The sequence below is a fragment of the Procambarus clarkii genome, chromosome 37 (assembly GCF_040958095.1).
Source record: "Procambarus clarkii isolate CNS0578487 chromosome 37, FALCON_Pclarkii_2.0, whole genome shotgun sequence".
Classification (NCBI taxonomy): domain Eukaryota; kingdom Metazoa; phylum Arthropoda; class Malacostraca; order Decapoda; family Cambaridae; genus Procambarus; species Procambarus clarkii.
In genome coordinates, this window is record NC_091186.1 from 20,039,263 (window position 1) to 20,064,246 (window position 24,984).

The 24,984-nt window shown below is 45.1% G+C and overlaps 1 protein-coding gene across 1 annotated transcript in view; it reads left to right on the forward strand.

The window, feature by feature from the left end:
* LOC123765739 (vacuolar protein sorting 53) overlaps positions 1-24,576 on the forward strand; it is a 104,557-nt gene extending 79,981 nt beyond the window's left edge. The window contains exons 13-19 of the mRNA XM_069337229.1: positions 1,282-1,488; positions 4,528-4,718; positions 10,413-10,461; positions 11,179-11,283; positions 21,074-21,148; positions 23,758-23,845; positions 24,040-24,576. Of these exons, the coding sequence (XP_069193330.1) occupies positions 1,282-1,488; positions 4,528-4,718; positions 10,413-10,461; positions 11,179-11,283; positions 21,074-21,148; positions 23,758-23,845; positions 24,040-24,305 (981 nt within the window). The 3' untranslated portion in view covers positions 24,306-24,576. The remainder of the gene's footprint in view (positions 1-1,281; positions 1,489-4,527; positions 4,719-10,412; positions 10,462-11,178; positions 11,284-21,073; positions 21,149-23,757; positions 23,846-24,039) is intronic.
* Positions 24,577-24,984: the final 408 nt, after the last annotated feature.

Here is a 24,984-nt window from a genome sequence, read left to right on the forward strand (position 1 = left end):
CAAAACCGTCAGTAATTTCAAAGCGTTATATAACAAAGAGTGCTGGGAAGACGGGACACCACGAGCGTAGCTCTCATCCTGTAACTACACTTAGGTAATTACTCAATACTTCGGAGGCGAGTAATAATCAACAAAGTAGTCCATGGTACATAGTGCAACTTCGCTCTCGTTGCACCAGGTACAGATAGATTTTCGCTGCCTATTTCTTCATTCTGTTTGCTTGCAAATAATGCACTCATGTATACCCTTGGCATTAGTACCTGTAGGTGGTATGTAGCCAAGCTTGTAATATGTAAGGTAGTCTTGAAAAGATTACAGGAAAAGATCAATTTGTATAGTAGTCATGAAACGATCGCTTTGTAAGGTCCCACACAGGAAGACATGCATCCAGCCTCAAAGAGTGTCCGTCAGTCAAGAAGAGATTCAGTTATTCTTGAAAACATCTATGGAAAACACCACCTTGGAAGCTGCTAACACTGTACATCTATGCTACTTGTATCAGATACATCATCATTGAATGCAGAAAACTATTCATCTATGTATCTTCTAAATATATTGGAGATAGCTTAGCTGGGCAAGGATGGCGCTCAGAGCTACAACTGGATACGTTCGCTGTATCGTCCTCATAGGTGCTGTATTACTTGCATCCGACCTTTGTGTTAGGTCCTTATTGTGCCTAGCTTCACAAATATTATGACCCCTTATGTTCTTCAAACAATACAGTTAGAATTTAACTGACAGCGCGCGAAATTTCAACACCGCATCGGGCAGGTGTTTGGGAGCTAGAGGCACGTGCGCCACCCATGGTTGCTCACTCAGTACTAACCCAGCCAGGAATCCTAGGGGATTCTGGGAATTTTTTCCAAGATTGCTGCCTCTCACTGGAGGTCCTAAGAGACCATTTCGTACACAACCAACCACGCACACATTTAGAATGGGTACGAAAAAATAAGAGTTTTCTCGGCGCAGTTTCCCACCGACCGAGAATACTTGGTTGGCGCAGTGAAGTGGTTAAGACACTATGTGCAGTTCAAGGGTTAATGACTAAGGGCAGAGAAAACAGCTGGTTTAGAAATATTAATAGAACAATTTCAAGCAGGTATCAATCAGTTGTGTGGTGCATAATATGCTGCACTCTTTGGGTGAATGCAAACCACTTCAAACTCAAAATTAAAATCAACCATAGAACTATTTGATTTTAAATGTGAGCAGTGGCTTCATATGAGACCAGTTGTTCAAGTTTTAATGAATTTATATGACAGTTTAGTGATATTTTCTCAGGTACAGACACTGTGGCGTGAAGGTGACAGTCCCAAATTGGGAGATGATGATGTTCGTCGAGTCTGTTCAGTTTTGGTGTCTGCAGAATACTGCGAAGAAATGACAGGGCGACTGGAGGCTAAGTTAAAAGAAAAAAGTCCACCATCACTTGTTTCTACCATCAGCCTTACTCAGGAACAAGATCTTTTCCATGCAGTTTTAGCACAGGTCAGTTCTGGTATAGAAATTTGGTTCATATAATTTTCCATTTGAAAAGAAAATTTGTTATTTATATTATGAATTTCTCTTATGTAAATAATGTACGGTACTGGAATTTTGTGAACTAACTCAATTATAAATGTAGAACCATTTATGGATAAAGTTTTAATTTAAATGGTTGAGGAGATGCCAGTGGATCCTTGTTTTAACAAACCTTGCTTTGACAAATTCCTTGATGGTCTGAAGAAATTGTGTTCAGTACAGATTGTTCAGTGGCACATATAAATGTTTGATTAACCTCCGTGCTGTGCGGCTTTTATTGTGACGTTCTGGTGGTGGACGGAAATTAAAGTGGTCTACCCCCCCCCCCCATCCCCCCCAAAAAAAAATCTTTATAATTTGTTAAAATCCCTTCCCTGAACATGTACATGCAAAAAAATTTAATGTAAAAAAACTTACTTTGGCTGTGGCAACATGGAGAAGATGCTATGTAACATCACAGATACATGTTCGCCCATGCTGGAAGCTCCCAGATGCTGTCACGCGAGTGAGTCAAGACTCGCGAGTTGCCACAAATATATTTTCATTAAATTTTTCAATGCATTCTAATTACTTTTTCTGTGGGGGAGCCCCGTCGGATTCCTGAAACTATCAAAATGAACTTGTGCCATATTAGTTTGGTGCCATCAGTCCCTGGAGTTCGAAACAACTCCCGAAGACCAGCGCCATAACCTGGTTCCCTCCGGAGAGGCGCAGGGAGTAATGGCCATATGAGCACTCTACATTTAGTTTGTCGTGTCTGCCATCGACCACCAGAAAGATAGGCTAAACAATACAAACCCCCCAACTGGTTAAAATTGCAACCTATGTCCAAACAGAGCCAAAGAACTCTTTTTAAGTAAGAGGCAGTTTGCACTGGTGGGGTGCAGGGTGCTACGCAGCTAGTTGGCACCATTCACGGCAGCCGGCTTCCTTGGGGTGCGTTGTTCTCTTGCGGGTTTTTTTTTTCCTTGCTGACTCCTTCCGTTGGCTCTGCCGGACGTTCAGGCACCCCTTCCTGAAGGAAATACCTTCCCGAAGACGCCTCGACTGTGCAGCACCTTTGCCGCAATGCTGCATCGTTGCCGGGACTCCTCTTGCTGAACGGACGACTCAATGCCGAGTCGTTACCGAACGAAATTGTTAAGCTATATTTGATGTCAATGATGCTATATTTTATATCAATGAACAAATCATTGCAGTTTGTTTTCTTGTTGCAGAAATGACTGCTTGCTGCAGTCATTGCAGCAATAAACAAATCATTGTATTGCAGGACATTTTAGTTAAAAATGACCTTAAATTTTGGAGTTTATTTTTCTTCTTGAGAATATATAAGAAATAGTTTGAAGTAAAAAATAAGGAATACTTCACCATAGACTCATTGTTATGATGTACAGTACTGTAACCCCGCGATTATCCGGGATTCAAACATCCGGAAAACGCCCTTATACGGCCAAAATCGTGATCGGATAAAGTTATCACAATATCCGGCCAAAATGGCCACAGGAACTGGATAAAAGCTGGTTTGGCCGGATGAATATTCAGCCATACCGTATTAATCCCGTCTGTGGCTCTAGACGCATGGTGGAGGAGGGGGTGGGGTGGGTGGGTGGTTTTGGGAGGGTGGGAGGGGTGCGTCAGGAAGGGACCACCTGGGTACAGGAATTACCATTAATTTTAGAACACTTAATCATAGCCAAAAATAACTGAAATAAGTACTAGTAATTATGTAATAACAAATAAATAAGTTTCCTAAAAGTAATGTGCACAGGCTGAAGTTTCCTTCAAAAATATTATGAGTTTTTTTCCTCCTGGCGGCCTACGTAACGTGCTATAGCTGCCCCACCCCAAGTGGACCTGTCCAGCACTGGTCAACCCATGTGCGTCCGTCCCTCGTGTTATACACAGTGCTGCGCCATTAGTGAAATATTTTTTTAAATAACTTTTTTATTTTCATAGTAACTTTGAACATTTTTGGCCAAGATTATGTCTGGTAGCAGCATCAATCGTTCTGGAGGTGTTAAGAGGAAGAAAGTTGTCCTAACAATTAAAGACTAGTTACTGTTATACACCTCAACCAGTGCGGCGTCACAGTGCTGCTCCATTAGTGAAATATTTTTTTAAATAACTTTTTTATTTTATAGTAACTTTGAACATTTTTGGCCAAGAATATGTCTGGTAGCAGCATCAATCGTTCTGGAAGTGTTAAGAGGAAGAAGGTTGTCCTAGCAATTAAAGACAAGTTATGTGTTGTTCAACCAGTGAGGCGTCACAAGCAGCCAAATGCCTTCAACAAGTGAGGCGCCACAGGCAAGCAAGCGCCTTCAACAAGCGAGGCGTCACAAGCAAGCCAAATGCCTTCAACAAGTGAGACTTCACAGGCAAGCCAAGCGCCTTCAACAAGTGAGGCGCAAGCAAGCGCCTTTAACAAGTGAGGCATCACAGGCAAGTCAAGCGCCTTCAACAAGTGAGGGCATGCAAGCGTTTCAACAAGTGAAGTGCATGGAAGCGCCTTCAACAAGCAAGGCCTCACAGGCAACCCAAATGCCTTCAACCAGTGAGGCTTCAGCAGCTGGCAGTCAAAACTAACTTTGCTTAATGAACTGTACAGTAATTTTAAGTGTTAATTTTAGTGTTGTGTTAGCATAGGTTACGTAAATTGTTAAGAATTCTTAACTTCAAGATGTGTGGCATCAATCAAGAAGACGAACACCATCAAGGTAAGTTGAGTTTTCTAGTTGAATATTTAATAATTATATGTGGCAAGGCAATTCAAATTGTTGTTTTGTGGTATAAAAGTAGTTGGAAATTGTCACTTTTGGACTCGTAGGTGAAAAAGTACCATTATCCGAAAAATGTGATAATCCGGCTGGGGGTCCTTCCCATATAGTCTGGATGATCGAGTGGAGACAGTATTTTAAAAATTTATAATCTAATAAATTGTGCAATTATCTTTGTACACTAACAGATGGTATGCAGTACATGATATTGATTATATAATTCTTTCAGTGCATTGCACTTCTTGTGACCCATGTGGAGAGCCTGTGTGATCCAGCACTTGCCTCCATGACTAAGGTCAACTGGATGGTGGAACAGACTGGCGACCAGAGCCCCTACGTGACCGCCATCTCTCAGCACATTGGTGCATCTGTGCCGCTAGTCAGGCACAATCTTCACACCTCTCGTAAATACTTCACAAGGTTGGTTATCAAGCCAAATTGTTATTTTGCTAACAATAAGTCACAATAATGTAATTGAAAATTAGAAACACAACCCATCCATGTGAAAAAAATGGGTTGTATGTTTATTATTATTTTTGTTTCAAGCTGTTATAAAGGTTTAACCCTTTAACTGCGCAACACACCTGCAGGCCCACATCTGGAGTGCGCAACGCGCCTCCAGGTATTTGTATTTTTCACGTTCCATTCAAAACTCCCGCAGCTACATGGGGTTCACATCAGCTTCCTCAGGGCTCTTGTAAACAGACGCCATATTTAAAAAAAAATCATGGTCCACATTGCCGGGTGTCAGAGCCTCAGTAGTGAGTGAGCAACCAAGGCCGGGGCATGCAGCATGAGCTCACAGCACTGCTGTTCAGCGTGTGACCACAGCATCACCTAATATTGTCAAAATATATATATAATCTGTTTTATTTAGCCATGATAGTATTATAGAAGAGCCCGAGTGTGATAATGACTGGGTACAATGTTCAAATATCAGTGAATTAATGCTGTTCATGATGTTCACAGCGCTCGGGGTCAATGCCTTTCAGCTGGACTGGGTGAGGTGGGGTTACCTGTACCTCTTCCCTCCGGTTCAGCTTTTGCTCCAGGCCCTGGCTCGCTTGGAGACTTACCAGGGGGAGGATTGTCCTTCTGGCTCCTTGGTGGCTGGCCAACCTTGGTGTACGAGGCTGGTTCGGGCCTTCTCCTTGAGTCTTGGCGTCTGGAGTTTTTGACTCGTGTTTATCATCACTTGTATGGTGCACAGGTGGCTTCGTTGTTGGTCTCCCACCTGCATGCTTCGTCTCGGCGGCAGTATGAAGTTTCCTGGCAGTCCTTCCATTTTTTCCTATCACTGCGTAAGTGTTCTTCGGTCTCTGATAGAGTTGTTTCTTCTTGGTTGTTCCAGGACCATCATCTTATGCCGAATACTGTTGCCTCGTATTGTGCGGCGTTGGCGGAGCCACTTCAGCTTGCTTTCGGTGTTGATGTTACTTCTGCTCAGTTCCGCAAGCTGTCTCATGCGTTGTTTCATCTTCGGCCTGCTCATGTGCCTGCCGCCTGAGCCGTCTTGGTCCTTGAACCGGATGCTCTCGTTTCTCTCTTCTCCTCGGTTTGTTGTGGCCCCTTCCGTTTCGGATTGTTTTTCCAAGGCACTTTTCCTGTTGGCATTGGCCTCTGGGGGTCGAGTTGGGGAGCTTCATGCTCTCCTCCAGCACAGGGGTTTCTGCTCTTTTGGTCCTGGGGGTCGTTTTGTTCGCTTGCAGCTGTCTCCTTCTTATCTGGCGAAGAATAAGACAGCTGCATTCCGGAGGGGGCCTTAGGTTGTTGATGTTTAGTTGGTCAGGCTGGGGTTGTATCATGTGTTGTGTCCGGTTGCGGCTCTCCACCGTTATTTGCGTGCCACGGCTTTGGTGGCCAGGGATGCGCTCTGGGTTGACTCGGTCTCCCTTTCCTGTTCCCGGGCTCGGGTCTCTCAGGTCGTCCGCAGGGTTATTAAGTCTAGCCAGCATGCGGTCTACCCCTGGTCCCACGACGTTCACAAGTTTGTTGCTTTGGCTACCGTCTTTGGCAACATGTCCTGGGTTGACATTCGGGCCCGGGGTTTTTGGAGGTCGAACAGGGTCCTGGCAGTTCGCTACCTGGTGAATGACCCCGGGCCTAGTAGGGCCTGCATTGCATTGGGTCGGTGGTTGCAGCCAGTTGTCTCAACTTCACATTGAGGAGTGAGGATGGACCGCCTCCCGGGTAAATCCCTTGATTTCCTTCTCTTTGGGTAGTTAGCTCTGGGGAGCCGATGGGGCTTCCCCCAGAAAACCAGTGTTGAATGTAATGAAATGCCATTTTCTGTGCGAGTCCCTGAGGCTCCCCGGCATCCCTCCCTCCCTCTGGTCGGCTGTGCTTTTCGTGTGATTTGACATCCAGCCTAAGAACTAGTGTTGGATAGCCGGCGCAAAGGGTCTATGGCTCCCCCTTCCCCCTCCCGGGGAGGGGGGAGTTACGCAGACGGCTGCACGGCAACATGATGACATCATGCTCGTTTGCTAATTTTTGTTTGGGGAGTTTTGTCCACTTGTTTGGCTTTCGGTAGCAATAGTTTTGTCAAAATAGGGCTTTGTTTTGGGGCGCCTACCTTTCTGGGTGCCTGTCCTGGTCGATGGCAGATATACAATGTTCCCAACCACAGAGCGGTTTCTATAGGCCATTGCTCCTCGTGCCTCTTTTTGAGGGGGAGCCCAGGTTCTGGCTCGTGGTCCCCAGTAGGCAAGAGCTCCAAGCACATTGACTGATGCCAGAAAGCTATACATATCCATTCAGCCTGGATAGCTCTGGGAAGCCTCCAGGACTTACCCAGAAAATGGCGTTTCATTACATTCAACGCTGGTTTTTTGAGGTGGTCCCGGGTCCCTCGGCAGTTGGTCGAGCAGTTGTGAGGGAGCCTTAACTTTGCCGTGCTGATTTACCCACTGGGCAGGGTTTGGCGTCTGAGGCTGTTCTGGTATCTTCAGGGTGGCCCTTTTCGACTCTCTCGTGACCACTGGGTTCCCACCCTGGTGTTTTTATGTCTGTTGCTGAGTCACCAGCTTCCTCTTCAGGTTTTTCAGGGTTTGTTGCCATGACGCTCAAAGTATTCATGGATGCCTTGTCTCTTGGCCGAGGCTTTGTGACCAGTGCTCACCTGGCTGGCCAGGGTTGTTAGGCTTCGTCGTGCCGTCTGGCTCACGGCTGAGTAACTGGCATTGCAATGGATTCGGCTTTATCGAGGCTCTCTGATCCGGCTCCATTCGGATTGCACCCCTATGGTTCATTGTCTCAACCGGTGGTGGGGGGGAGTCTCTGTGGTCCATGGCTATTTGAGCCTAGTCACTTCAGGTAGCTCTTCTTCCGAGTTCTCGAGGTTTAGCTCTCCGAAGCATTCATATTTGGGGAGTAACCGACTTCCTGGAAGACAGCTTGTCGTGCTTCATTTCCCTATTCACGGAGTGGACAGTTGACGCCGCCTCTTTCCTTTGACTTTGTCAGACATCCGGGTGCCCAGAGGTGAACCTCTTTGCATCGGCGTGGTCTCGGCATCTCCCATTATACCTGGCGCCATTCCCTGACTGCGAGGCCTTCACGGTAGACGCTTTCCAGCAGGATTGGTAGAGGTGGGGGTTCCAGTACCTTCATCCCAAGATCCAACTGTTGTTTCGGGTTCTTGCACGAAACCCTCAGAATCGCCACTTGTATGTTAATCAGGTGCTTCTCTGATGAGAGGCAGGACCAAAGAGCCAGAGCTCAACACCTGCAAGCACAATTAGGTAAGTACAATTAGGTAAGTACATGCAGTCTTCATCTCGTGACAATGAAGTCTCTTGGCAGTCTTTCCGCCATTTCCTTTCCCTTTGGAGGGTGTTGTCGGTGTCTCTGAAGGTAGTTTTGTCCTTGCCTTTTTCTGAACCAGCATCTCTTGCTGAGTACTGTTGCTTCTTATCGTGCAGTGTTGGCAGAGCTGCTCCAGCTTGCATTAGGGGTGGATGTCTTTTCTGCCCCATTCCGCAAGCTCTCCAGTGCATTTTTCACCTCCAGCCTCCTCATGCACCGCCTGAGCTTTCTTGGTCCTTGGACCGGGTGCTCTCTTTTCTTTCCTCTCCTCAGTTTGTTGTGGCCCCTTCAGTTCGGGATTGTTTTCTGAAACCCTTGTTTATGTTGGCTTTAGCCTCTGGAGGTCAGGTTGGGGAGCTTCATGCTCATCTCCAGTACAGAGGATTCTGCTCCTTTGGTCTTGGTGGTCTTTTTGTTCGTTTGCAGCCTTCTCCTTCTTTTATGGCAAAGAATGAGATGGCTGGTTTCTGGAGGGGTCTATGGGTTGTGAATGCTTGGTTAGTTAGGCCGGGGATGCATCATGTTTTGTGTCCGGTGGCAGCTCTACGTCGCTACCTGCATACCTCTGGTTTGGTGTCTGTGAACACATTCTGGGTGGATCCTGTTTCCCTGTTCTAGTGTTCATGTTTCTCAGTGTTCAGGTTATCCGAAGTGTCATCAAGTCTAGCCAGCCTGCGATCTTCACTTGTGCCCATGATGTGCATAAGTATTTTGCTCTGGCCACTGTTTTTGGTAATATGTCTTGGGTCGACATTCAGGCACGGGGATTTTGGAGATCGAACAGGGTCTTGGGCCCATTTATCTTGTGAACTTTCCAGTTCCTTTCCGGCTTTGTGTGGTTTTGGGGCACTTGTTGCGGCCGTCTGACTCTAACCTCCTTTGAGACCTGCGGTGCTGCTGCCTTCCTAGTAAGTCCGTTTGCCTTCTCTGTGGGTAGTTAGTTTCAGGGAGCTAACGGGGCTCCCATACAGAAAACCAGCATTGAATGTAATGAAATGCAATTTTCTGGGCTAGCTCCGGAGGCTCCCTGACACCTTCCCTCTTCCTTTGGTAGGCGGTTTTCATGTTTCTACTTTCTAGAACTGAATTGGTGGGTTGCCGGCTCCTCCTCGCCCCATGGAAGGGGGTAGTACTTCCGTGCTTCCGTGGTATTGCTTTCAACCGACAGTGGTTTGTTTTAATTTACCTACCTTTCTGGGTCCTTCTCTGGATGATGGCAAGTATGACATACTTTAAATGTAAAGTGTTCATAGACCATTGCTCTCTGCACCTCTCTGAGGGGGCCAGGTTCTGGCTCGTGGTCCCTGGTAGGCAACAAGAACTCTGTGACTGATGACCCAACTAATATAGTACTATATCAGTATAGATAGCTTTAGAAAGCCTCTGGGGGCTCACCGAGAAATTGGCTTTTCACTGCATTCAACGCTGGGTTTTTCCTCTAAAAATGAGGTTTCGAGGCTAGGACGTTGGAAATATGCTAGATGTGGCTAAATCTCTCTCTACGGATAGGTTCTCTCGGTAGTTGTCCTTTATATGTCACGTTGAAATAAAAAATTTGCTCAGCGAAATCAGCCCATAAAGTGTGGAAAATATTAGAGTATATTCCTGGATATTAATTTACAATATCAAAAGAAAAAAAATTCTGAATTTTGTTTTCTTGTACATAATAGACAATGCATCTCTAGCATGTGTATTATAAGGGTCAAACCATAAATACTATTACCCTCTTTATCTCAGTCAAATCCTAGTACTTTGAACCCTTGATTATGTTTATCAATATTTTCAAACCATGAGTCTTAGAATGAAATCCTCAGTATTATGGCCACTTCATTCCAACCTATTTAGTACCTTTAGCCTTTAAAACTAATGGGCTCAGTCATGCCAATCCATTCTTTATACTGTGAACCTTTGGTATTACTGACTCCATTTATTCCAACTCATGCCATGTATTCTGAACCTTTAATACTATTACCCTGTTCATTCCCACCCATGCCTTGTAGAGTTCTCTGAACCTCCAATAGTACTGACTCATTCATTCCAACCCATGCGTAGTACTCTGAACCTTTGGTACTACTGACCCATTCGTTCCTGTTTGTGCTGATTGATAAAGATTAAGTCACCCAAGTGGTGACACGGGCATGAATATGCCGTAAGTGTTTGTGCTAAATAACCTGTGATAAATTTATCTTAAATATGCTCATTATTTTTTAACATAGTCACTCTGGGTTTTTGTAAACATACAGATAACCTCTACAAATAAGAGAGGCTTACTGCATCATGGTCACTTACTGTAATATTTCTCCTCAGGTTTTGTGATAAATTAGCAGCAGCGATACTCAACAAGTTTGTCCAGCAGGTAATATCAGTGTTGTTATTAGTTATAATACTTGTATATTTGAAGTCCATATCTAAGTTGCTGTAGATGAAAACTAAATATCGTAGGAATTTTTGTTTAAAGCAATGTGGTGGAGTTGAACTTGTGTGTCTGGTCATCCCTAGACCAGAAATAAGATTACACTCAGAAATCATAATAGCGTGATGCATCAAATGAATAAATCCACAAGAAATTGTTTATTTGATGCATCACGCTATTGTGATTTCTGTGTGTAATGAAGCAAGGGCGAAGAAGCAGAACAGCTTATTGACAGCGCTCGGGTGCATGGGGAAATTGTGTAAAAACCTGGTGTGTCTCAGAGAGACTGCAGGATCCGTGGTAAATCAAGTTGATTTCCCGGTTGCAATTATACCATGTCGTAGCTCAGTCGATTAAGGCGTGTCTGGGATCCTCTCAGACGTAGGTTCAAACCCTCATCACAGCCCTTATTAATTTGTTCAGAGATAAGAGTTCAGTTCCATGCCATAGCTTCAAACATTTCTTTTAGATATATGCTATTGTGATTCCATTGTGCATTAATCTTGTATAATATATATGCAGTTGTCATATGAATAGCTGGTTTGACAGTATTGTTAGGAATGAATAATAGTTACTGTTCATTGTGAATAATTATGTAGCTTGTGTAACAGTTTGTTGAGACTTAATATGCTGATATGAACCTTTATACTGTGCGTGTAGGTGTACAAGTGCCGACCCATCAGTGGAGTCGGGTGTGAACAGCTGCTGTTGGACTGCCATGCCCTCAAGGCTGTTATGCTGCAGCTGCCAGTTGTTGCTTCACAAGTAAGCATGAACATTTTTAAATATTAATAAATCTAATTGCAAAAATGCAGTAGTAACCCAACTTTCTGAAGGGGCTGAATGGTGGTTCCCTGTTGCTAGATGCACCAAGATAGCTGCATACAAATAAGTCACATGAGTCCTTAACCGCTGAACTGCGCAACACGCCTGCAGGCCCTCAACAGGGGTATTTTTATTTTTAGCGTATGATTCAAAACTCCCGCGGCTACATGGGGTTCACATCAGCTTCCTCAGGACTCTTGTAAACAGACGGCATTTAAAAAAAATCATGGGCAACATTCCCGGGAGTGAGAACCTCAGTACTGAGTGAGCAACCAAGGCTGGTGCACACAGCATGAGCTCACAGCACTGCTGTTCAGCTTGTGACCACAGCATTGCCTAATAATGTCAAAATATATATATAACTGGTATTATTACTGTGTGTGGCAGCCACTCTTGTTTTGCTCACCATACTAGCTTAGTGGTTTGCTATGGTGAACACACATGTACATGGGTATATACAATGTGTGTATATACCCATGTACATATGTGAGTAGTATTGTGGGAGGAGGAATTTTGGCGGGGGAGGGAGGGAGGGAGAAGATCGAGGTAGCGTCACTGTGTGTGGCAGCCACTCTTGTTTTGCACACCATACTAGCCTAATGGTTCGCTATGGTGAACATGTATGTACATGGGTAAATACAATTTGTGTATATACTGTAGTGTAATAAGAGCAACAGGAGTATGTTGGGAGGAGCCTTTTTGGTGAGGGAGGTGGCGACATACCCATAGCGTCGTCTGCTGGCTGCTGTGTGATTTCTCATGCAGTGTATGGTGGCCACTATGTTGTTTGGACACAATTCCAGCTTACTTGCATAGTTATGGTGAATAAAACATATAGATACGTATACATAATGTGTGTAAATAGTGTAATAAAAACAATACCAGTATGGTGGGGGGAGCAGTGTTGGCGAGTAAGGGAGAGCTAGCTGGGTGTGGCAGCTCACACTCGTGGAGTTCTGAGTGTGTTAATGGTGAATGTATATAGTGTGTGACAGTGTATCGTGTGTAAATATGTTGTAAATATACATAAATGAACATGAAACATTGGATATATGAGCAATATATGTGGACACATTTGAGACACATATAACACAGTCTTGGGACAATACGGATGTTCTACTGCCATAATATTGTGTACGTGTTCATTAAACATAGGATTGGCAAGAAAAAACAAAACAAATGTATTTGGAAATGTACGCAAAAAATGAACAAAAAAATATTTGTGGCAACTAGCACATGTTGAAGCTGGCGGGTGACTGGCTCTGCGAGTCTGTTTCAGGGACGACCACCAAATTGTGACATCACGTGCCATTTTCCAGACCCCATTGCGGCCAAATTAAGTACAATTTTGACATTTTGTTAACATATCCATACTCAGGGAAGGGTTTTTGACACTTTCAAAAAAGAAAATAATTTTTTCCAGAGAATTTATTTCCTGCGCACAGGAGGGGTGTCGTATTTGGAAGCCAAGCAGCCCAGTGGTTAAGAATCCTTGAAAGCCTACCAGAGACCAGAACTCAAAACCTAGCAATTTTCCCCCCACCCCCTTTCACAGAGGCACAGGCAGCAGGGGACTCATCACCACCCCTCACTTAAGAAACAAACCCTGATAAACAAAAATGAAGCAAAACAGACAACTGCAAGGCCCACAGAAAGTATAGTAAACAAATAATGCAGCAGACAACTCTGCAAATGATCCACCCTGCAGTTAGATTATACACTCACTAGTTACAGCTGACCACTTCCAGGTGGCAGCACCACGGGAGCTGCCAGCTCCATAATGTCAATAATCCTCAGTCCTCCTGATAGACTTGTCTGACCACTCTATGAGTTGATGGTTCCTCAGCTTCCAGATTTTCTAGACAAGAGTTGTCCATCCATTGGACTTGTGTATCATTTAATCCTTGATTATTATTTGTTTCATGTGCATGTGTTTATATGCCTCATTTGTTGTAATAACAAAAATGTAGTTACAGGATGAGAGCTACGCTCGTGGTGTCCCGTCACTCCCAGCCCTCTGTCATATAACGCTCTGAAACTACTGACAATTTTGGCCTCCACCACCTTCTCACCTAACTTATTCCAACCATCTACCACTCTGTGAAAGTGAATTTTCTTATGTTTTATGGCAGCTTTGTTTAGTTAGTTTAAATTTATAACCTCTTGTTCTTGAAGTTCAAGATCTCAAGAATTCTTCTTTATCAACCTTATAATTCCAATTACCATCTTGTACATAGTGATCATACAGCCTCTTTATCTTATATATTATATATAAACCTCTATATTTATCAGGGGGCCGGCCGGCCGAGCAGACAGCACACTGGACACATGATCCCAGGTACAGGTACTGCTAACCGGCACCCAAGTCTACCAAACAACCTTCTAAGAACTGAACCCCCGGGACGTGTACACTCACGGGGACCTAGCATGGGGAACCACCGGAAGTAGGAAAAATACTCAGAATACAGGGGACACAGGGGGCAAGAACGTAGGCAGAACCAGGTAGACAAACAAAAAGAAAAAAAAAAATCCCCCAAGAGGATAGCGTACCCAGGCGGAACAGAACTGGCCGCCATGATTGGTGAAAACAAGCTGCGCAGTACTCTGCGCCCCACCAGTGCAAACTGCCCTTTACCCTAAGACGAACAAGGGAGACAGAACCCCCACAATCACACAAAGGGCGGTCACGTGAGGGGCCTCAGGCCCCGTTGATCCCCGCCGGGATGTTTCTACCCCTCTGGGGGGGACTTGCAGTTTTGTGGTGTGGGGTTTTCCGTTCCCCCTCTCTGCACGTGCTTTGTGGGTGTCGGCCCCTCCCTGGGCTCGGTTTCCTTGTCCGTTGTGCCCGTTGTTTCCGTCCTGTCGGTGGGTGCTTTTCTACGATCTTCGCCCCTTTTGTCCGGGACAGGCCTTCTTCCCTCATGTCCCCCTCTTCTTGGGGTTTCTGCATGACTTTTGGTCTTGGGTGTGATGGGGTTTTGGGGCCTTCGTCCTTTGTGTTTGCTTCTTTTTGTTCTCGAAGGTTCGGGATGGTTTTGCTCCTTCCCGTTTTCTGGTGCGTCTGTCGTCATTCGGTTGAGCTTCCCTCCGGTCCTTTCTAGGGCTTATGGGTCCTCTTCCCGGCAGCTTCTGGGTGTTGGCCTTTTTGTTCTTTTGTGAATATCTCTTCTCTTCACACTGTCTCGGCGCTACTAGTTTTCCTGCGAGCGATTTTGCTCCTCCTAATGAGTCTTTTCACTCCTGCCCTTCTGCGGGATTTTGGTGCGGGGCGGCTCCTTATGCGAGTTCCTTCCCTGTCAGCTGCACTTGTGGAGGTGGTCTTGCACACTTGTGGCATTTTCGTTTTGGTCCTGCGTTTTCTTTTCCCTCCTGGGGCTGTCATAGGATTGGCTTGCGGAGGATGTAGAGGCGCTTGGGGCCGTTCCAGGGTCTGGCACATTGGTTTCTGCTGCTAGCTTTCGGTATCAATATTCCTTCTGCGCCGTTTCGCAGGTTGTATCGTGCGTTGTTACACCGCCTGCCTGCTTATGCACTGTCTGTGTCGTCCTGGTCTTTGGACAGGGTGCTCTCCTGTTTTTCTTCTCCTTGGTGGTTGTGGCTCCTTGGGGTCAGGTTTGCTTGCTTTGCCTCGGTTTTCTTTTTGTGTTGGCATTCGCCTCTGGGGGTCGTGTGGCAGAGCTTCTTGCTCTTCTCAGGCGCAGTAGTTTTTGGCTCCTATGGTCGTGATCATAGGTTTTCTTCGTCTGTGGCCGTTTTCCCTTTTTTCTGGTGAATGATATACTTTGGGTTGTTGTCTCGACTTCGTGTTGTGGAGTGATTCATCGACCGCCTCCCGGGTATGTCCCCTTGTTTTCTTAGGTAGTCTTTGGTGAGGTAGCTCTGGGGAGCCGTAGGGGCTCCCTCCAGAAAACCAGCGTTGAATGTAATGAAACGCCATTTTCTGGGTGAGTCCCGGAAGCTCCCCGGCACCCTCCCGCCCTCTGGTCGGTGGGTTTTTTTCGCAGTTTTGATATCCAGCCTCAGAACTGGGGCGGGGATCGCCGGCGCGGGGGTCTGAGGCTCCCCCTTCCCCCTCCCGGGGAGGGGGGAGCTGCACAGACATGCGGCGCGGCTCGCGTGATGTCATGCTTGTTAGTTCGTTTTCCTGGGGGAGTTCTGTCCACTCGTTTGTCAATTTTTGTTATTAACCAGAATAGGGGTTTGTTTTGTGGTGCTTACCTTTCTGGGTGCCTGTCCCGGTCGATGGCAGATATAGAATGCTCCAAATCACATGTGCATTTCTATGGGCCATTGCTCCCCGTGCCTCTCTGAGGGGGCCAGGTTCTGGCTCGTGGTCCCCGGTAGGCCTAGAACTCCACCCACATCGACTGATGCAAAATAGTTAGGGTATCCATATCAGCCATGGATAGCTCCGGGGAGCCTCCGGGACTCACCCAGAAAATGGCGTTTCATTACATTCAACGCTGGTTTTTTGGTGCTTTTCGCTTCCTTTCCCTTCTGACATTGATCAGGTTCTTTTAGTGTCTGTCTCCTTGTGCGTACAAACATACGGACATAAGTATTGTGGACCTGCGGAGGGCCTCTTGGCCCATGCGAGGTTGCTACTGTTTCTTACCATCCATTCCCACTCACATACATGTCCGACCTGCCCTTGCACCAATCGTGGGGCCCCACCACCACGTTACGTGGTAATTGGTTCCGCACGTCACCGGGCCTATTACAGTGCAGGTCATTCCTCCGGTCTTTCCTGATTCTGCGCTTATCCCTTTTATGCCCGTTGTTTCGTGCCCACAATGTGTCGCAAGGGTGGCTTGTGCCACTATCCCAGTTTCTATTTCGTGGGGATTGGTCAATAAACACAAACACTAAGGAACTACTTATCTTTTGTTGCGTATTCAGTAGTTGCGGGTGATATTTTGGCGGGCAATGGTGCGGGTTGGGCGCTCTGAGTGTCGGTACGGTGTCTCGCATGTCTGTTCTCGACCACACTTGCAGGTAGTCTAGTTATTCTTCGCTATTCTGCTGGTTATATGCTTGGGCGCCGCCTCACGGTTCTCCACAGGTTGGCAGGACTTTTCCTTGGACATACGGAACGGTTTGAGTTCCATCGTTGGTGCTTTGGAGAGCTTTGCTTCTCTGGTTAGGCTCATGCGTTTGGAGCGAGTATCTTCTTGGGATACTCTACTCACTCCGCCACCCTTGTTCACTGTTCCATCCTTGTTTACTCTTCCCCACTTGGCGGGATTGCATCGATGGCTCCTGACTGGGGTGTTTGGTGTGGTGTTTGGTCACCTTGCATGTGTCTTTAGTGCCTTTTTTGTCCATCTTTTGTTCTTTGTTGTCCTGTGGGGCTCTGCCCTGCATTTTGGTGTTTTTGTTTTCGTTGTCAACCCCGGGGTTTTTTCCCTGTCAGGACACTTTCCTTGCATATCTTCAGTGCCTGACTGCACACTGCTGTCCGTAAGGTCCCTCAAGGATGTACGCACTCCTCTTCACATTTTGTGGTTGGTCATGTGAGTTACTTCCCGGCCGCTCTTTGGGCCGTATTCGTGGTTTCCTTACTTATTTCCGTTTTTCCTCCCCATGGTACACTTGTTGTGTGTCTGGGTCAGTGCTTCTTGGTTATCCTGTTTGGTGCTCCGGTGGGCCTCTGTCCATGTTCCACGTCCTGCTTTTGGACTTCTCTGGTGTTCCGTTTTGGTACCGAGTTCCTGTGATTTCTGTGTGGTTTTCTGCAGGCTTCGGGTTGCGCTGTCTGTGGGGGGGAGTGTGGACTTTTCGGTCTGCCGCTCCAGCCTTCCTGGTTCCTTTTCTTGGAACCAGGTTTGCTGGGTTCCGGTCCTGGTTTCTGTTTTTCTTTGTTCCTTTTCCGGACCGGGTGTTTTTGCTTTCCTGCAGTTCTCGTCCTCGGTAGTTATCCTCTTGGATGCCTCGGGGATGTATGTCCCATTCTTCCCTTCTGGAGCTGGTTATGTTGCTCCTTTGGGTTGCGGGGTCACTGTTTTTAGCTTCGTGTTTTGCGAATCTGAACACAGGTCCCAGGTTATTGGGACCAGGTTATTGGTCTCCCACCTGCGTGTTTCGTCTCGGGGGCAGTGTGTGGTTTTCCTATCATTGCGAAGGGTCCTTCGGTCTTTGATAGGCATGGCTTGTCTTCCCTTCGGGGTTGTTCTGGGACCGTCGTCTGGGATTGTCCTGTCACCTCATGTTGGGTGGTGCTGGCAGAGCCGCTCCTGCTTGCGTTCAGTGTTGCGGTTCCTTCTGCTCCATTCCACTTGCTGTCCTGGGCGTTGTTTCCCTCTGGCCTGCTCTTGAGTTTTGGGGCCGTCCTGGTCGTTGGCCTGGGTGGTCTTTTTCTTCTCGTTTTGGTCTTTGTTTTGTCTCTGGTTTTGGTTGTTCAGTTAGGACAGGTGGTATACGCCTCCCGATTTCTTCCCTGTTTTACTTATCTTTGGGGAGGTAGCTCCGGGGAGCCGACGGGGCTCCCCCCAGAAAACCAGCGTTGAATGTAATGAAACGCCATTTTCTGGGTGAGTCCCGGAGGCTCCCCGGCATCCCGCCCTCCCTCCGGGCAGCGGCATTTTTCGCGTATTTGACATCCAGCCTAAGAACTGCCAGTTGGATCGCCGGCGTGGAGTGTCTGGGACTCCCCCTTCCCCCTCTCAGGGAGGGGGGGGGGGTTGCGCAGACGGTGGCGCGGCGACGTGATGACGTCATGCTAGTTTGATAATTTTGTTTCGGGAGTTTTGTACACTCGTTCGGCTTTCGGTAGCAATAATTTCACCAGAATAGGGGTTTGTTTTGGGGCGCCTACCTTTCTGGGTGCCTGTCCTGGTTGATGGCAGACATAGAATGCTCCCAATCACAAAGGGGTTTCTATAGGCCATTGCTCCTCGTGCCTCTCTGAGGGGGCCAGGTTCTGGCTCGTGGTCCCCGGTAGGCAAGAACTCCTAGCACTTCGACTGATGTCAGAAAGTTATACATATCCATTCAGCTTGGATAGCTCCGGGGAGCCTCTGGGACTCATCCAGAAAATGGCGTTTCATTACATTCAACGCTGGTTTTATGGTCAAATGACCAAAAATATAACAAAACACTGAAATTCCTGAAGAATTGACGCGGGATAGACACTGGGCACGAGGCATTGGTAAACTGAGGTGTTAGGGGCGACGATCGCTGTTCCACCATGCGCTAGGTTGTCCTGTACGCATATCAACGCACTTGCCTTCCGAGGTAACCCTCGCCTTCCGATGCAAGTCTCGCCTTCCGAAGCAGATTTTCCGAGGAAATCCTGCTCGTATTCCGAAAAACTCGTATACAGGGATACTCGTATTCCGAGGTACCACTGTACTTTAAATGTAACATGCTCATAGGCCATTGCTCCCTGCAGCTCTCTGAGGAAACCAGATTCTGGCTTGTGGTTCCCGGTAGGCATAAGGACTCACGTGACTAATGACCCCAAACTAATATTGCACACGTCAGTTTAGATAGCTCCAGGGGGCGTCCGGGGCTCGCTCAGAAAATGGCTTTCCATTCCATTTAACGTTGGCTTTTTTCTTGCACACTGCATGATTGTCACATGTAACATGTACGCAGTACCAGGGATTAGCAATTGTTTTGCCTATTCGTTTTGTTGGGTTTTCATTGTTTTTTGGTTGATCTCTAATTCCCAAGCTTCCCTCCTCATAAAGGAAGTCTAATTGTCTTTCTGGTTCTCAGTAGATAAAGGTGGATCTCAAAATCCTGGTGTGTAGCAGTAAGACTTGGCTGTACCAGTGCTTAAACTTGGGGTGTTACTGAGGGGGCCTGGCCAGAAAATTTAGACTGACTTTAACCCTTTAACTGCGTGGCCTATAAATATAATACCCCCAGTGCGCAAGAAATAAATTCTCGGGAAAAAATTCTTTTTTGTTCTGAAAGTGTCAAAAACCCCTCCCTGTATATGGGTATAGCAATGGATTTTTGAAATTGTACTTACTTTGGCTGCTATGGGGTCCGTAAGGTGGCGCGTGAAGTCATCATTCTCCGTGTACCCGTACCGTAAGCCCCCGGGGCCGGTAGGGCGCGCGAGTTGCTGCGAATATATATTTGTTCATTTTTTGCGCACAGTTCCAAATACATTTTATTTGTTTTTACATGCTAATCCTATGTATAATGAACACATACACTATATTATGGCAGTAAAACATCCGTACTGTCCAAAGACACTGTGTTAAGTGCATGACACTTGTGTACACATATGTTGCACATATTTACCATGTATCCTGCTAATTTATGTATATATACAATCTATTTACAGACTATACACTTTCACACACTATATACATTCACCATCAACACACTCAGAACACTGCGAGTGTGAGCTGTCACACCCAGCCAGCCCTCCCTCACTCCTCCAACATTGCTCCTCCCATCATACAGTTATTCACACCAATGTTTCATGTTCATTTATGTATATTTACAACATATGTACATACTATACACTGTCACACACTATATACATTTACCATCAACACATTCAGAACATCGTGAGTGTGAGCAGCCACACCCAGACAGGCCCTCCCTCACTCCAACATCTTACTCGCCAACATTGCTCCTCCCACCATACTGTTATTGATTTTATTACACTATTTACACATGCTATATATATACCTATCTACATGTTTTATTTACCAGAACTATGCAAGTAAGCCAGTATTGTGTCCAAACAGTACAGTGGCCACCATACACTGCATGAGAAATCACACAGCAAACAGCAGACGATGCTACGATTACGACGTCACCTCCCTCACCAAAATAGCTCCACTCAACATACTCCTGTTGCTGTTATTACACTATATACACCACACACACTATATATACCCTTGTGCATGTGTGTTTCCCATAGCGAACCACGAAGCTAGTATGGTGAGCAAAACAAGAGTGGCTGCCACACAGTGAGGCTACCTCAATTCTCTCCCTCCCTCTCTCGTCAAAATTCCTCCTTCCACAATACTACACACAATGCTAATTATAACCACAATCCTGGTCACTAATTTATGTAAATGAATAATTGACCACAAGTTTATTTTGAAAAGGAACCTAAGAAGTCGTTTGAAAATTCCTAGATGGACTAATAATGCTGTGGTGCTGTGGCTAGCTCTGTGAACATCGTGAACAGCATTGAATCACTGATATTTGAACATTGTACCCAGTCATTATCACACTCAGGCTCTTCTATAATACTATCATGGCTAAATAATACAGGTTATATATATATTTTGACATTATTAGGTGATGGTCACATGCTGAACAGCAGAGCTGTGCGCTCATGCAGCGAGCGCCAGCCTTGGTTGCTCACTCACTACTGAGGCCCTCACACCTGGCAATGTGGACCATGATTTTTGTTAAAGATGGCGTCTGTTTACAAGAGCCCTGAAGAAGCTGATGTGAACCCCATGTATCAACGGGAGTTTTGAATGGAAGGTGAAAAATAAAAACACATGGAGGCACGTTGTGCACCCGAAGCCTGGCCCTGCAGGCGCGTTGCGCACCCGAAGCCTGGGCCTGCAGGCGCGTTGCGCACCCAAAGCCTGGGCCTGCAGGCGCGTTGCGCAGTTAAAGGGTTAAGGAAACGCTTCTCTCTGGGTAATCCCTTGGTTACTGCCCTACCCAGGAACTGTAAAAATAATAATTTTATTTCATTTTATTGTCTTCTTTTTTTGGTATAATTATCTTTATATTTTGATAGGTGCGGCGTGACCCTCCACAGACGTACACAAGAATGGTTGGAAGAGGCATGGCTCGTGCTGAGTTAGTACTACAGGTGTGTATGGCATGTGCCAAGTTAGCACTACATGTGTGTAATATTTTATTTGCCGAGTTATTACAGGTGTGTAATAATTTTATATACATACAACTTGGTACAGTATAAGGAAACACGAAGGTACTGTAATATAGGGTGTTACCTGTATTTAATTATTTAATTTATTATTATTATTATTATTATTATTATTATTATTACTGTATTATTAATAATATTATTATTATTAATATTAACTGTATTTAATTAGTAATATGTATGTTTTAATATAATACAGTGGTTTATAATAATGCATTACGTGTAATTCAAATTCAATTATAAAGATAAATAATAACATAAAAGTAGGTTATCCACGTGTAGAACATTTGAACACATTATGTATACAGCACATGTAGACTATTGATAACTTTTATGTGATTATCTTACATTCAATGATTTATACATAAACCAATTAATCCTGCCTCTCAGGATTAAATGAGTTCTATGACCAGGCAACAAAAATCAGATAAGACAGAGCGGGGTGGGCAGACTGCATTTTTTGGATTGTCAGAACACCTTTGACACTTTACCACACAAGAGACTAGTGCAAAAGCTGCAGATGCAGGCAGGAGTGAAGGTACTCCATTGGACAAGGGAGTACCTAAGTAACAGAAGACAGCGAGTCACTGTGAGGGGTGAGGTCTCGGATTGGTGAGGCATCACCAGTGGAGTCCCATAGGGTTCAGTCCTTGGACCTATACTGTTTCTGATATATGTAAATGATCTCTCAGAGGGTATAGAATCATTCCTCTCTCTGTTTGCTGATGATGCAAAAATTATGAGGATTAAGACAGAGGAATACAGTATGAGGCTACAAGATGACCTAGACAAACTGAATGAATGATCCAACAAATGGCTACCAAAGTTGAACCCGAGTAAAGGTAAGGTAATGAAAATAGGTAGTGGAAACAGGAGGCCAGACACGGGATACCGAATGAGAGGCGAAATCCTTCATGAAACGGACAGAGAGAAATATCTAGGAGTTGATATCTTGCCAAACCTGCCTCCTGAAGCCCACATAAAAGAAAAACATCAGCAGCGTATGCAAGGCTGGCTAACATCAGAACTGCCTTCAGGAACCTGTGTAAGAAATCATTCAGAACCTTGTATACCACATATGTTAGATCAATCCTGGAGTATGCAGCCCCAGCATGGAGCCCGTACCTTGGACGGGCTCCATGCTGGGAGCCAAGCACAAGACGACCCTGGAAAAAAGTTCAGAGGTATGCCACTAGACTAGTCCCAGAACTAAGAGGAATGAGTTATGAGGAAAGGCTGAGTGAAATGCATTTCATGATACTGGTTGACAGAAGAGTAAAAGGAGACATGATCATTACCTACAAAATTCTCAGAAGAATTGACAAGGTAAATAAGGATAACCTGTTTGAACATGGGTGCTACGTGAACAAGGGGACACAGGTGGAAACTGAGTACCCAAATGAGCCACAGGGACGTTAGAAAGAACTTTTTCAGTGTCAGAGTAGTTAACAGATGGAATGCATTAGGCAGTGATGTGGTGGAGGCTGACTCCATACATAGTTTCAAATGTAGATATGATAGAGCCCAGTAGGCTCAGGAATCTGTAGACCAGTTGACTGACGGGACTAAAGAGCCAGAGCTCAACCCCTGCGAACACAGCTAGGTGAGTACATAATGATGGTTTAATGGGTGGATTGGTAATATCTTTTATTGGTTGCTTTATTGAGATAATTGTAGTGGGTTGTACATAGGTGTGCACTGAGACCTTGCTCTTAAGCCTATCTTGGTTATCTTGAGGTTATTTCATTATATTCAACACTGGTGTTTTTAATGTCATTCAGGCTTGGGTGGTGGGTTTGAGGCGGGATTAGCAATCCATCAAAGTGCTTGCAGCTCAGCTCGTTACTTAGTGAATGTTCTTGATCTGTGCTGGGCTTGTGTGCATTTGGGGTGGTTAACGTGTCACTAATTCCCCTTCTCCTGGGGCTTAATCTCTGCAGCTCTTCTTGGGACTATGGTGAGTGCTCCTTGTTTTGTCTGTGGAGCCATCATAGGAGCCCTCCCAGAAAACCATCGTTGAATGTAATGAAATGCCCCTTTCTGGTGGGTCCTTAGTGGGTCCTCTTGACCCTCCTTTCCCAACCAAGGGATTCGGTATTTCATTTTCTTAGGTATAGGACTGAGGTATCAAGGTTGGTGGATTTAGGAGGAAGGTTTGCAGTCTCCAAATGGTGTGCAGGTGGAACTAACAAGGATACTGTACTGCTTCACAACCTTGTGTTTTGTGAATTTTTGGGCTTGTGTGTTCCATTTTCTATGCTTTGTTTACCTCACTGTTTGTATGTTTTGCTCATCTTTCTGGTGGCCTGTTCTTGGTTAGGGTGATCTAGGATACCTGCTCCGTGCAGGGATCCTTTAGAGGGGGATAAGTCTCTGTTTCATGGATCACATTGGGTGGAGCTTGTCAGGTGGCAAACACCAAGGAGCCACCAGTTTTTTTGCAGTTGATGCTGGTTTTCTTCATTATGAAAGTTAGAGGAATGATGATAAAATGTATGTGCTATATTGTATTGATCATACCAATTATCTTTTAGGTTGTGATGGGAGAGTATGCAACACACAATGACCTGGTTGACAAATTTAATAGACTTCTTCCTGATGCTACCATTGCAGACTTCCAAAAGTTAAGTAGTTACCATTTGAAAATGTATCCGAGTATTTTAAAAAGCAAACTGTTAGTTTCATAAGATCTTTACAATTTAATAAACTCTTCAGACCTTATTAAATTTAATGCTTGTTTTGAAATTAATAAATTTTAAAGTTTTCTCTTTTTACACATGAAACATCAGGGATATTAACATTGTGTCAAATGGTGCAGGTGTTGGAGATGAGAGGAGTAAAGGATCGAGCGTCGGTGCTAGAGCTGTATCGCCAACGCACTATGGGATCCTCGGTAGATTCTCCTCATCGTAGTCCTGCAGTTTCAAGCTCCGGCAGCCAGGCATTATCTGCTCATCACTCCATCAGTCAGAGTTCATCTACAGCTAGCATTAGCACCATCTCTGTCCCAAGCCCAGAGCATGAGATGAGCAAGATTGCTCGTCTAGAGAGAATGTTGAAGTCTCGTAGACTTATATCTTAAAGTATTAATAGCTATTATTGATAAGCTTCAAAAATGTCTTTAAAGCATTTGGTATATATTTTATATATACCAAATTATTTTGGTATATGAAATTATTTTGTTTGTGTATATATATATATGCTGAGGAGCCGAGTGGTGTTTGTCTTACGTTTATTGAGCTATTACTGAACACTATGAAGCACGAACTTTTGTTTAGCAAATTTACATTTTATCACATATTACTGTGTCAAATTTTGTTATCAAATATTAAGTAAAGATAATTCTAAGAAAATGTCTAGTATATTTTCCAAGCACCTTTCCAAATAGTTTTTTGGGCTTGAAACTTTACAAGGATAATACTTAAAATTAAAACACTTTTGGCCAATTTCAGAGCTTAAAATTGTATTTGATGGAGTTTTTCTCCTGTGCGATTCTCTATTGATGAATTAACAGAATAACACCAAACTTATTACATTCCCAAGTTCCAAATAATATGTTGGAGTCTCAGTTGACACTGTAAGCACGCATGTGCCTTACACTAAACGTATTGGAGTCTGGCTTAATACTATAGGCATGTATGGCTAGGTAAATATGAAGAGAATGAGTCACAACGACATGGCTGAAACAAATAACCCAACCCATACACATGACAGTGACAATGTTTTGGACCATTCTGGTCCCGTAGAAGATCAAGGAGTAG